At 54.0% G+C, this 13,678-nt stretch overlaps 2 protein-coding genes across 2 annotated transcripts in view; both read left to right on the top strand.

The window, feature by feature from the left end:
- The window catches only part of LOC129047097 (zinc finger protein 850-like), a 271,901-nt gene that overhangs the window by 71,001 nt on the left and 187,222 nt on the right, over nt 1–13,678 (top strand). The gene's annotated exons all lie outside the window — the stretch shown is intronic.
- Nucleotides 10,166–11,559, top strand: LOC118701001 (serine/threonine-protein kinase pim-1-like). Its single transcript, XM_036405585.1, has 3 exons — nt 10,166–10,418; nt 11,034–11,210; nt 11,453–11,559. Exons 1-3 carry the CDS (start codon nt 10,166–10,168, stop codon nt 11,557–11,559), a joined length of 537 nt encoding a protein of 178 aa, XP_036261478.1.

The following is a 13,678-nucleotide window of genomic DNA, read 5'->3' as shown; positions in this document are numbered from 1 at the left end:
ACTTGTTTTATGTCCAATCATAGCCCAGTTCCTTGTAGATTGTGTAGAATGTGTAATCCTTTTGTTTTCATTGCTTGTTAGAACTATAAAAAAGAATATTGGTGCTGGGTGACTCAGAGACACCCAGTGTGTGTTAAGTGCAGTATACAGGGCATAAAGAGAAGGCAAAGAGAAGAAGTAGTAAAACATACTGGTAAGTTTGGAAATTAAGATAGCATTAAGAATGAATAACACAAGAAGTAAAAATGTTATTAAAAAGAGTCCACTAGAATGTATTTTAGTACATGAGAAAGCTTTGGGAGGAACCCTGGAGGGTAATTTTTCAAAGAAAGGTAATCTGATTAAATACTCTACCCCATGGTAGTAGCCTTGGTATCAGTTAGAAAGTGGTGAAAAGTGACCCCCTAATGGAACTTTAAATTATCATACATTGTGACAGTTGATGTTATTTTTATGAAAAGAAGAAAAATGAGATCATGTGATGTATGCAGACATGTTTTTTACCCTGGAGAATAAACCTGAGTGGCAGAAAGAATGTGACTTTGATTGGGCCCCGCAGGACCCTTTAGTCCTAACTTTGGAAAGAAATAACAGGCAGAAAATAAAGAGATGCTGTTCAGCATGTAGCATAGGGCAGAGATGTTTGAAATTGGCTAAAAAGCATGAGGAAGATTGTGTTCTAGGTATCCAAGCCTTACAGCCGAGTTACCCCAGGCCAGCTTGGGTACACTCCCCCTCACCCAACCACTCCGCACCCTGAATGAAACCCAAACGGCAGTGAGGATGAGATGAATAATCCTGGTGAGGGGACAATTTCAGAGACCCCAGTGACAACCAACACAAGGAATAAAACCAAGGAAACTCTGCCTTTAGTCACCCCTTAAGGCAAGCATGGGTCCTCAAGGAGAAGCCATGTGGGTGAACTTCTGCTTTTCTACTAGTGACCTGAAGAGTTGGCAGGAAAAAGTTAAAACTTATAGAGAAAACCCCAGCAAAGTAGCAAAACAATTTGAGTTCATAGTCAAGAATCGAGACCCAGACTGAGGTGATTCTGATTTCATGCTGACAGAGCTAAGAAAACCAGCAAAAGAGTTGGTGATAAAGGTAGCCAGAGCCCATGTGCAGGGACAAATTGCTAGTGGAGCCTGACAAGGTGCAGTGGAGCAGCTGTTTCCTACTGTAAACCCTTTGTGGGACCCGAATGATGCAGGCAGCTGTGCAATGTTAGCCAGATACCAGGAACTAGTCAAATTTGAATTAAAAAATGCCATTCCAGAAGCAATAAATTGGTCAGTAATATATACTGTTACACAGGGACAGCAGGAGTCACCCACTGACTTTGTGAACAGGCTCTGAGCAGCTGCACGGAAACGCACAGCCCTGGATCCCTGGTCGGATATGGGAAAGCAGCAGTTCCTTTCCCTGATGTTTAGGCAATCTATCCCAGATGTCAGGCAGGAACTTGAGAAGCTGAAAGAGCCTGTAAAGAGAGACTTAAAGGCATTAATGAAAAAGCATAGAAGGTGTATGATAATAAAGACAGAGAAAAAGATCTCCCTGCAGCCATGGTGGCAGCTCTGGATCAGCTCCAGGGAGAGGACGTGGGCATGGATGAAGCAGAGGCAGGGGCCAAAATTCCAGAGGCAGAGGAGGTTCAAACCAGCCACAGGCCAAGCTGGGGCCAAATCAATGTGCATATTGTAAGAAAGGACACTGGAAATGCCAGTGCCCAGAGTTAGCAGACACAGTGCACAAAACTCTTGTAGCCACTCTAGATGATAAGAAATGACCATGACTGGCAGATCTTACCCTAGCAGGCCCACTGGTTAAAATACAGCTGAAGAATGAGAAAGAAGTTGAATTTTTAGTAAATACTGGAGACGCATTTTCACTCTTGAATCAAACATTGATACCCAAAAGTGAAAACTGTCTTCAAGCAAGAGGAGTGTTGCCTTCTTGTGAAGGCCGCGATGACCTGGTATTGGAGTCCAGCACTGCGATCTCCTCCTTGGGATCCCTCGTGGCCAATAACGGACGCTAACACCAATGTGGTGGACGGTTAAAGGCCTTTATTGAGGGGTCTCGAAGGTATTTATGGACTAAGGGGTTTCTCTATGTCAGACAGGGGTTTGGCTATACTTTCTAGGGTTAGTATGGAGTGGAAAGTTACTGGCATCCATAGGTTAGGGGGGCTACACGTCTGGCTACATTCCAAGGGTGATCCTTATCTATGGGGAGAGGGGGCAGAAGGATTCCTGTAATTTTCCGTCACAGCCCGAAATCTTCCGAACGCCTGTCCCTAGCCTACCACACTTCCCCCCCCTCTTTCACAAATGAACGAGGTAGTCTTATACATAGGCACTGAAATGAGGTATGAAATTGAGATCTGACTAGGGAAAAGGGTCTTGGGAAACCTGAGTAAGTTTCTGCCAGGCAAGTCTCTCATGACTGGCAGTGTTCCCTGTTGAATTCACAGTAAGTGTTGCTGTCCCACGAACAGGATGCGAGCCCGTTCTAGGCGGGCCTGAACGAATGAGACTAGCTTGTTCAGCAGGCATGGCCCGAAGGTAATAGCTAAAAGCAGCATTGCCAATGGACCTATTAGGGTAGAAATTAGTGTGGTTAGCCATGGTGATTGATTGAACGAGGATTCGAACCAGCTCTGTTGGGCTTCCCTGTCTTTCTGTCTCTGAGCCAGTCTGTTTCGGAGTTCTGCCATGGAGTCTCTAACGACTCCTGTGTGGTCAGCGTAGAAACAACATTCCTCTTTCAAGGCAGCACACAGGCCTCCTTGCTGCATGAACAGGAGATCCAGTCCTCGCCTGTTCTGCAGGACCACTTCTGAGAGCGAGGAGACTGACTTTTCTAGAAAGGAAATGGATTTCTCGATCCTCTGCAGGTCCTCATCGATGGTCATCTGCAGCTGAGACAGTCCTTGGTGTTGAGTTGCTAGGGCTGAGACACCTGTTGCTGTTCCAGCCGCTCCTAGGCCGAGCAGCATTGCGATAGTTATACCTGTTAGTATCTCTCTCTTGTGGAGCCGGCTGTTTTCCTCGAAAAGGTGGTATACCTCCTCGTCTGAGTGGTACAGGATCCTAGGGACGATCAGAACTTGAACACAAAAGTCGTTAGAGTTATCGAATTTGGCAAGAGACACGCAGGGACTCACTCCAGATCTCTGGCAAACCCACATCCCAGATGCGGATGGGACTACCCACTTATTATTCTTCCTGTCAAGCTCAACTACTTTGGTGCAGACGTCGCCTTTCCGCTTAGCTAGGGTTGCATTGCCAAAGCATCTGCCCTGACCTGTGACTTGACTCAGGGTAATTCCTTTGCGGGGTGTGTCCCATCTGCACTGGCGAGGAGCATCGGCTGTGGAATAGCTGAAGGGGGTATCTAAAGCGACTCCTTCGTAAAAGGGGGGTTTAACATCGTAGCAAAGCCAGCAGGAGTCGGTTAGGTTAGGGTTAGATTCATTCAGGGATAGAAAGGTAGCTTCTAACATGCGAAGGATTGGGTCCGGGTCCGACCTGGCTGAGCAGCCTATCTGGAAGGCTTCCTCATTGCCAGTCGGGACCTCGGTGACCCTTGTGGGCAAGGGTTTGCTGTAGGTCATGTTTCTCCCTTTCTGTGTGCTTTTGATCACTTTGTTGGGCCCAACTGCTCTGGGTGCTGACGGTTGGAGTCTGGTAATTCGCACATTCACCCATTTTCCTGACCCTTGAAGGACTACTGTCCATGCTTTGCCCACAGCCCAGCTAGGGTGATTTGGCTGCAAAACTGTCATGTTATAGTGAGTGCATTTCCGGAATTTGGGGACTTTATGGTGGTTTCGATAGAAACTGCCCTGAAGGAAGATGGGTGTTTTGCAGCCTGCGGGTGTCCAGGTGAACTGTAGGAATCTGTCGGGCTCTTGTGGGTCCCACCCAGGTCCTGGCGGCCTGGCGTCTGTAACTATTGTTTCGCAGCCCCAGTGCCCGCAGTATCCCCACCCTGGGCGATTGCAATAACTTTTTCCTGGATTTGATGCTGGGCACCAGTAAGTTAGGTACATGTGTGTGGCGTGTGAAGAATGGGGGTCTACCTTTGGCTGTTCCGGAAACAGGCTGGTGATGCTAAGCATGAAGGACGGGGCATTTGGCGTGGTGATGTCTCTGAGCATCTTGTCACCATCAAGATGCTGCATGACCCACCTGAAGGGCTGATGAGGGTAGTAGTCTGGGCTGGCTTGCCCTCCGGCGACAAGCCCCAATAGCATAATCACACAGAAACACCGTTGTAGCTTGGGTCTCGCCCGTGCGGGTCTCTCGGGTGCTGTCCGGCGGCTCGGTGGACTGTCACTTTCCTCTGGGAGGGGAACATACGCATCCCGGGGACGACCCATAAGCATGTCCTGTAAATAGAAACTCACAATTCTCATCAATCTTGTCCCGCCCAGTGTGAAGGTCGGGCTTGATCGACCTAAGCGGACACCACCTAATTTCGCCGTCCTTTTTGACAGCCGCGTACCCTCGTCCCGTGAGCATCAACCTCCAGCCCTGCTCCCATTCGCCTAGCTCGTTTCTAATTGCAACCTGTGGGCCTTCCTCTAGCGCTCTGGTGGCCCAGTGTTTTTGGACGGGGCTGTTTGTTTCAGAGCGGTTGCTAGTATGTGTGCCTGATCTCCCGGGGGAATAGAATTGGCAAAACCCTCTGCTTTTGCCAACACCTCCAGCCTGGTTTTCAGGGTTTGATTCGCCCTGCTCGACTATGGCCTGCCCGGTACTGTTATACGGGATACCCTGCACTAGTGTGATGCCCCATTTTGAGGCGAATTCTTGCACTGGTTTGGAGGTGAAATTGGAACCGTTGTCAGTTTTGATCTGTTTGGGGATGCCAAGCCATGCCATGGCTGTCAGCCAGTGCTGAATTGTGGCTTTAGAGTTAGTTTTGGGGTGCTGTGTGGCCACAATCATTCCGCTGGAAGTGTCCACCGTCACGGCAAGCCATGCTCGGGGCTCCAGCAGTTGACACAAGGTGAAGTCCGACTGCCAGATTTGTGAAGGCTTGAGACCTCTCGGGTTGATTCCACTGGTCCACAGGGGTGACTTCTGGCAGTGAGGACAGGTAGCCACCACATGTCTTGCGTCTGCTGTTGAAATCCCGCATCTCTTCGCCAGGGCCTTGGCCCCAATATGAAGTGATTCATGCAGCTGACGAGCTTCCTGCAACGTCCATACGCCTTTTGCTGCGGCGTCCGCCTTGTCGTTGCCTGTCTGGAAGTAACCTTTGATTGGGTCGTGGCTGTTGGCGTGAATGATGGATACGGTGCCCTGTCGTGAGGAGAGCGCTTCTTCCAGCATTAGGGCTGCTGTAGATGTTGACACACCTGGTCCTGCCATGGCTAGGCAAAGCCTCGCCACGAATATAGAGTCCGTTACTATATTGAGGTGTTCATCTTTGAAAAGTCCGCACGCTAAGACCACTGCTGCTGCTTCCAGTTGCTGCACTGACAGTGTGGGGTCACACAGCTTTAATGCAATGCCATTGCTCCCCTGCCTGCCACACTGCCGTCGCAGTAGAAGTTGTGGAGGAAGCGTCCATGAAGACCGTTGGCCCTGGCTGTGGTCGGTCCTTGACCTTTAGTGGTATGTCTATGTCGACGATGGTCAGCAGCCGAGTCCAGGGTGGTTTTGCAGAGTAGGAGATTTCTCCTCCAAAGCCGGTGAGAGCAAGGGCTAGGTGCTCTGAAATTGCGGGTGACTCCGCAGACGGTTGCTTGCGAAAGGGAAGGTTATTCTCGTTGGCTCAGTTCCTAGGTGTCTCAAGGCGAGTTTCCTGCCTTTCCTGATGAGGTTGGTGACGCATTCGATTCCCGGGGAGAATGCACGAGCAGGTCTCCCGAGGACCACCCATTGGATCGGCCAGGACTTTTCGGAAGGCCCTTGTGCTAGTGCTTCCACTCCGCCCTTTGGCGTGAAGTGGACGTAAAGGTCCAGGGGCATGGCCAGGTTCCACCTGGCTAGCGTGCTAGTGGACATCTGCTGGTCGATGAAATCGAGGGAGCTCGCCGCTTGTGGTGTCAGTTCCTTGGGTTCCCAGGGGTGTTGTCCCTTCAGGAGGTCATATAAAGGGTCCATGACCTCGGGGGGGATCAGGACGACGTTGCGGACCCACTGCAGCGACCCCACCAGGCATTGCACATCGTGAAGTGTCTTGATATCCCGGTTGATCTTTACCTTGGGAGGAGTCACGTAGGAACTTGTGATTCCCACTCCCAGGAAGGTCACGCAGGGTCCTCTCTTGACCTTTGCACTTGCGATCTCGAAGCCATTGGCCCGGAGGGTTTCTGTGATTGCAGACACCAGGTGGTCCACCTGGCTCGTTGATGGTGCAGAGACTAGGATGTCGTCCATGTATTGAATGATGGTTGAGGCAGGGTAGGAGTGTCGGACTGGCATCAGCGCTCTGTCCACGGTGATCTGGCAGATAACAGGACTGTCAACTAGGCCCTGTGGAAGCACCCTCCATTGGAAACGGAGGTTAGGCCGATTACCTTTCGAAATGCAACGGAAAAGGCAAAGCGTTCTCTGTCGTCCGGATGCAGGGGTATTGAGAAGAAACAGTCTTTGATGTCCAGCACTGCGCACGGCTGTCCCTCAGGGATAGCTGAATTCATGGGTAGCAGTGTCTGGACTGGACCCATGGGTCGAATCGTCTTGTTCACTTCTCTCAGGTCGTGGACGAGACGATAACCCTCTCTGGACCTTTTGGGGATTACAAACACAGGGGTGTTCCACGGACTGGTGGAGGGTTCTATGTGACCCTTTTGCAGTTCGCGGTTGACCAGTTCCAGCAAAGCTGCCACTCGAGGCTCTGACAAAGGCCACTGCTCCCTCCAAATAGGATCTGACAATTTCCAAGTCAATTTGATTGGCAGCTGAGGGTGTACAGCAGTGGCCTTTACGATAAATTTGTGATCTTGACTCCTAGCATAGCAAGGACGTCCCTTCCTATTAGTGGCGGAGAGTTTTGCAAAATGTAGGGGTAAATTGCTACTGTCTGTTCTGGTCCCTTGTTCGTGTGAAGTGTTATAGCCACCAGCTGGGTGCTTTTCCACGCCCGGGTTTGTCCCCCCACCCCGTTCACTGGAGGGACTTCCTTAAACTGTCAGTGCCTGGGCCAATGCGACTGGGGGAGAATCGTGCAGTCTGATCCCGTGTCTACCCAAAACTGAAGTCCTACGATGTGGGGGTCCTGACTGCCATAGAGGCGGCATGTCCCCCTCATCACCAGGGGTTCCTTCCCTATTTTCATGGCCAGGGCCACCCAGGGGTCCCGGTCTGGGGTGTCCCCTGCTGGTCCTGTAACGCTTGCGTGGCTTGTGGTGGTGAGGGGTGTGAGGGTACGGTTGGTGGTACTGCATAGCCCTGCCATTGTATCGCTGGCAGGGGTGCGATACTGACTGCCTCCTGTGGGAGCATAGGGTATGAAGGTCCCCTGCCCCACTGTGGGTTGGCATAGATGGGCCGTCTCGCATCCATAGCGGGAGGGGGCTGAGTATGGCCCGCACGCCCCCGCCCTCTCCCGTTTCCCCGGGGCCGGGATCTACAGTCCCTAACGAGGTGACCTTTCCTCCCACAGTTCCAGCAGATCCCTCTGGGGCACTGCTGGGGCGAGGGTGTTGCCTGGGGAAGCTGTGCCGGTTGGGGGCAGCTGGCCGCGACATGACCTGACTGGCCACATCTGAAGCAGGCCATCGCACTGGTTAGGGTGTGGACGGCTGCTTGAAGTGGGGTCAGCTGCTCTTCCCTCACAACATGCTTAATCATGTCAGCCAGGCTGGCCCCGGCCGGCAGGGAACGCAATATATCTTTGGTTACGGTGTTACATTGCTGCCGAAGGCAGTCGGTTATCACCGGGCCTTTTGCAACAGCGGGTAAGTTAGAAGAGTCCACCGCAGCCTGAAGGCGGTCAACAAATTGTGTAAAGCCTTCACTCTCCCCCTGTTTGATGGTCGACCATGGTGTCGGTCTGGCCACAACCCTGGATGCGGCGCGTATAGCTTCTCTGGCCGCCCGAGAAGTCACCCTGACTTCCTCAATCCGAAGCTGCGCAGCTTGTTGCTGGGGTGTGGCTACTTCGTCATGCTTCCCCAACAATCTAGATAAACTCGACCCGTGGAGTAGCTGCCCTTCTCCTGCTGCCTGAGCGAGCATGGCTGTACATCGGTCTGTCCATTCCTGTTTAAATATTATCAAACCCGCCCCATCAAAAAGCATACGGCTTATTTGCACTATATCAAAAGGGAGTAAATCATCATTGCTAAAAAGACCATCCACGAGAGTGGAAACCACCCCTGAGTTAATTCCTTTTTCTGAAATAGCTTTTACTATTGTCTGAACGTCTTTGGAATTAACGGGAGTATATGTTCTTTGCTGGTTCCCCTGGGGTCCTGTAATTCTCACCGGGAAGGCATGCACCGACGCTGCGGGTGCCCATCCCGTGCATTCGATTTTGATTTTACCCCATTCGGTGAGTTCGTATTGGGGCTGGTTCCCGACTGTGTTAAAAGTTTTATTTGGTTTTGTCCGAAACCGCATTGATTCTGTTTTCTCTGCTTCCGAGTCGCTGCTGGACTCGGTGGGCTCCGCAGGGCGGTCTGGGGAGCTGTGGCTCCCTTCAGAGTCGGAAGTCGACTGCCAATGAACTTACGGTTTCTGCTGCCATTTTGTTCGGCTTCGGCCCCGCTCCTCCCCTCGGGGGCGGTGCCGCTCCCGCCCCCTGGGTTTGCCCTGCCTCCCGCAGGAAGGGATCTCTCCCATATACGGTGGCATCAGTGGGTGCGGTTCCCGAGTGAGTGTCTGCCCTCTGTCGCACCCCCACGCATGCGCGTCTGCTGGGATCCACAGCTCCCGGCTGGGCATGGGCTTAGCGCTGGTTTCCCGCGCATGCGTGTTCGCGGCTGGCCGCGTTTCTGGGTTCTTCCCGCCGCGGGCCGGCGGGCTCCACCCCTCCTCCCGGGCACCTGCGCCATATTCAAATGGGTAGGGCGGCGGATCCCCTCCGCCGCTCGCCCGCGCGCCTGCTTTCTCGATATTTCGGGCTTCTGCCACCAATCCCTCCCAAAAGGACCGTGCGAGTACCTCCGCTTCTTGCGCTAAGTCGGCTATCGGCGGGGAAGGGATGGGCGAGGGGTCCGCGGGCACCCCGGGGGGCTCCGGAGGTGGTCTGAGCCCCAGCGGGTCCCCCGAAGGGGTCAGCAGGTCCCCTGGGGGCTCCGGGGGCTCTGGGCTCGGGGAGGGATGGGATGCGCCCGGCCCCCGCGTTTCCCCGTTTTCAATCGGGTCGCCACCGGGGGGGGTTCGCGTTATCGCCCCCTCCCCCTGCTGTGGCGTGATTAACAAACAGGAACGTGCAGTGTTCCACGTCTCCCGTTCTTCTAATGCTTTGTGTAGGGCTGCTTCTACCTTCCCCCACGCTTTCAGGCTTTTGCTGCTGCCTGTGGCTTTCGTGTCCTCTGCTAGCGCGACAGTACATTTCTGCCACACCTCAGAGTGCAATATATCTATGGGTCGATTAACGACCCCAAGCTCTAAGAGTCTCGTCAATGCGAGATTAAAATTCTTGAGCTCACATTTGATTCCCCATTGCATATGTATCAAACTTACGACCTTCGCTATCGCTTCCATACGAATCGCGGGTCCTGGGACGTCCCCCTTCTTTGCTATAGCCATTCCGGCGTTGAGTGCTGTCCCCTGGCCAGGAGTTCCCCCGTCGCCCGGACTCGTTCCCGGTCCCGGGTTTCGGCACCACTATGTTGCCTTCTTGTGAAGGCCGCGATGACCTGGTATCGGAGTCCAGCACTGCGATCTCCTCCTTGGGATCCCTCGTGGCCAATAACGGACGCTGACACCAATGTGGTGGACGGTTAAAGGCGTTTATTGAGGGGTCTCAAGGGTATTTATGGACTAAGGGGTTTCTCTACGTCAGACAGGGGTTTGGCTATACTTTCTAGGGTTAGTATGGAGTGGAAAGTTACTGGCATCCATAGGTTAGGGGGGCTACACGTTTGGCTACATTTCAAGGGTGATCCTTATCTATGGGGAGGGGGGCAGAAGGATTCCTGTAATTTTCCGTCACAGCCCGAAATCTTCCGAACGCCTGTCCCTATGCCTACCACATGCTGGAGCGTCCGGAGCGGTGCCAGGAGCTCTCGGGTTTCCTGGCGGAGCGGGGGTTCCTGCCGGAGGAGGAGGCGCGGGCGCTGTTCCGCCAGGTGCTGGAGGCCGTGCGGCACTGCACCACCTGCGGGGTCCTGCACAGGGACATCAAGCCCGAGAACATCCTGCTCGACCTGGCCAGCGGGCAGCTGAAACTCATCGACTTTGGCTGTGGTGCCTTCCTCCAAGACACAGCCTACACCCAGTTTGCAGGTGAGCCCTTGCAGGGGATGCTCCTGGGCATCTCATTGCCCAGCCTGGGTGCAGCACCGGGGCTTCCCCCTATTGCAGCCGGGATGGGATTGATGCGGCAGCCGAGTTGATTTGGGTGGGGTGTGAGGGGGGCCAGCTGCCAGCCCTGCCGACAGCCTTCAGCACCCACTGTGGCCTGGGCTGGGGCTGGAGCTGGGACAGCCAGCCCAACACAAACCCCCATGGGGGTAGCAGAGAAGGGGGTCTGACCCCGTGCCCTGGATGGTTTGGTGTGCAGGCGAGGAAGGGCTTGGACTGCTCTGCTCCCCTTGTTTGCCTTGGCTTATTAATATTTTTGGGGGCCATACAGGTGGGGAGGAGAGTGGGTTTTCTCCACCACTGAGTGGGTTTCTCCTTTGTGTGTCATGTTTGGGCCTTCCCAGGGTTTCTGCTGCCCTCTTCCAGCACCAGTGGCTTCTTTTCCAGCCCCGAGTTTGTACACAAGTCCCAGGTGCTGGTGAGAGGGCAGTGCTCACCCCGTGTGGCTCTGGGGCAGCCCCCACATGGCCAGGGATGCTGGGGCCGGGCTCTGGGAGCAGCAGCATCCCCCTGCTGAGCTGTGTCTGTGTTCCACAGGAACCCTGTCCTACAGCCCACCAGAGTGGATCCAGCACCAGCGCTACCACGGCGAGGCAGCGACGATCTGGTCCCTGGGCCTCCTGCTGTGCCACTTGGTCATGGGCAAGCACCCGTTCAGGAGGGGCCAGGAGATCATCCAGGGGCGGATCCTGTTCCCACGATGGCTCTCTCAAGGTGGATCCTCATCTCTGGGCACGGGGGGAATCCCAGTGCTGGGAGACAGCAGTGGGCTCGTGGGCATCCCGCTCTGGCAGCTGCTGAGGAGGTGGCACAGGTCCTGCTCTCCTGCTCTCCTCCAAACAGAGCATCCATGGGGAAGTTTAGGCCCAGCTCTGGGCACACCCAGCATGGCCTGGGCACGGGAACAGGGGGACAACTTCTCCAGCTGACTGGTGATTTCTGGTTTCTCTCCCCAGAGTGCCAGGATATCATTAAGAGGTGTTTGTCCATGCAACCCTCAGACAGGCCATCCTTAGAAGAGCTTTTCTGTCATCCTTGGGTGCAGAGTGTTCCTCTGCCCTAGAAGATGAGAGAGATCCACGTGCACAGTCGGATCCAGGGCCTGGCAGGTACCAGCTCCACACATCTCTTGGCACTCAGTGGCAAAGCAAACCAGACTGGTTTTGTCCTGCCTGTAGCTCTGAGCAGGGGTCAGCAGAAGGGAACACGCAGCTCTTGGGCTGGAGCTGAGCTGGAGACCGGGGGTGGCAAGCACTGGTGGCCACCATACCCCTGGTTTTGTTTGTCTGGTTCATGGATGGCTGGGGCCCTGGGCAGAGCCCTGACAGCCTGGTCTGGCCCCAGGGAAGAAGGAGCCCCTGGAGAAGCTGTACCAGGTGGGGCTGCTGCTGGAGACACCAAGGAGAAGCTCAAGGATGACAATCTCTTCCTCGGCCTGGACAGCTGAAGATGATGGACTTGGATTCTGGCATCTTCTTCAAAGCCAGGCTCCAGGCCCAATTTGCAGGTGAGTCCACAGGCAGGGGGATGCTCCCAGATCTGGGCCTGGAACGGCCTGGCCGGGCACCAAAGGTTCCCCCTTTGCTGGGGCAGATGCAATGAATTCTTCAGTCGCTGCCCAGCTGCTTTTTGGCTCTGGGTAGCTGCTGAGGGCTGGATGTGCCATGGCTGGCTGCAGGCTGGGCACATGTCCTGCCCTCCTGCTCTGCTGCCAAAGGCAGCAGGGATGGGCAGCTCTGGGCACAGCTCTGGGCACAGCCAGCACGGCCTGGGCACCGCAGGCCTTGGCACAAGGGTACAGGAGCCCTCAGCTGACGGGTGGTTTCTGCTTTCTCTCCTTGCAGCCGGGCTCTGTGGCTTCTGAGGCTGCTCTGGGCTCTGCCAGGGCTCTGCTGGGCTCAGCCCTGGGCCCAGCTGGGCTGGCTCTGCCCTCACATTGCTCTGACAGCTCTGCATCAGACGAGCCCGTTGCCAGCACAGCGCCTGAGCTTTCTGCTTTGGCAGTGAGTGAGACTCTGCTGCAGGCCCAGAGATTGCAGCTGGGGACACACATCCAATTGGCAAGGACCCAAACTCTCCACAGTCCCAGCTGAACACCTGCATCTGTACAGGCTTTTTTGTCCGTCCCACTCTTCCTTCTTGATTGTCTGGAATGGTGCAGTTGCACTTTCTTCCTCCTCTAGAAGTGCCACGAATGGGCCAAAGCTGGCGAGTGAGCCGTGCTCCTGAGGCAGTGCAGTCTGGAGCTGGTGGATGGAGAATTGCCCTTCTGCACTGCCAAACCAGAGCAAAATGCTGTCAGTGGAACTTTGTGTCTTTAAGAAATCCCTGACAGTTTCAAAGGGACTGTGCAGCTCATTCACAGGGTGAGAAGGAAGGGCATCTTCTAAAGGATTTGGGCTTTGACAGAGTTTCCATTCCCAGTCCTGCTTGGAGCTGGCAGGGCACAAAGCAATTTCCCATTGCTTCACCCACAATTTAACAATGTTGGAAACAACCTTAAAAACTTTTTAAAAAGGGGTGCTGAGATCAGTAAGATGGATCCATGGCATCAGCACATTTACAATGTAAATAACTGAGTTCTCTTTTTCAAAAGATCATTTACCTCTTAATGCAAAGAATGTAACTTTGCATTTATGTTTTGTTTTTTTCACTAACATTATGTTATGTTTTTTCTCTATCACTTGGATTTTATTCTATCTTCTACAATTTACCTATTTTTTTCCTTTTTCTTTTTTTTTCCTTTCAATAGAAAACATGTCCTATCAAAGGAATGTCCTTTGCTCCTGGTTCCCGTGTGGAGCAGCTCCCTTCCTGCTGGCTGAGCTGCTCAGGCAGAGCCCGGCAGCTCCTGGCCCTGCAGGGCTGAGGCTTTTCCCCGTTGCTGGGCACAGACTGATGGAGCAGCACTGCTGAACACGGGCACACAGAGGGACCAGGAGCAGCTGCCTTTGCCCACCTGAGGCTCCAAGGCCCAAATTCTGAGCAGCCAGGGCTGGAAGAGACTGGCAGGATCTGATCCCTGACTCTGGGCCAGGGCTGCACAAATGACCCCACAGCAGCAGCAGCAGCAGCAGCAGCAGCAGCAGCAGCAGCAGCAGCAGCAGCAGCAGCAGCAGATGGAGCTGACTTTCAGCAGAGCCCCTGCCCCTGTTCCCTCCCGTGTGCAGCGGTGTCACAGC

The sequence above is a fragment of the Molothrus ater genome, unplaced genomic scaffold, assembly GCF_012460135.2.
Source record: "Molothrus ater isolate BHLD 08-10-18 breed brown headed cowbird unplaced genomic scaffold, BPBGC_Mater_1.1 matUn_MA114, whole genome shotgun sequence".
Lineage (NCBI taxonomy): Eukaryota > Metazoa > Chordata > Aves > Passeriformes > Icteridae > Molothrus > Molothrus ater.
Note: the sequence above shows the minus strand (reverse complement) of the source record. Positions and strands in the feature narration are given on the sequence as shown.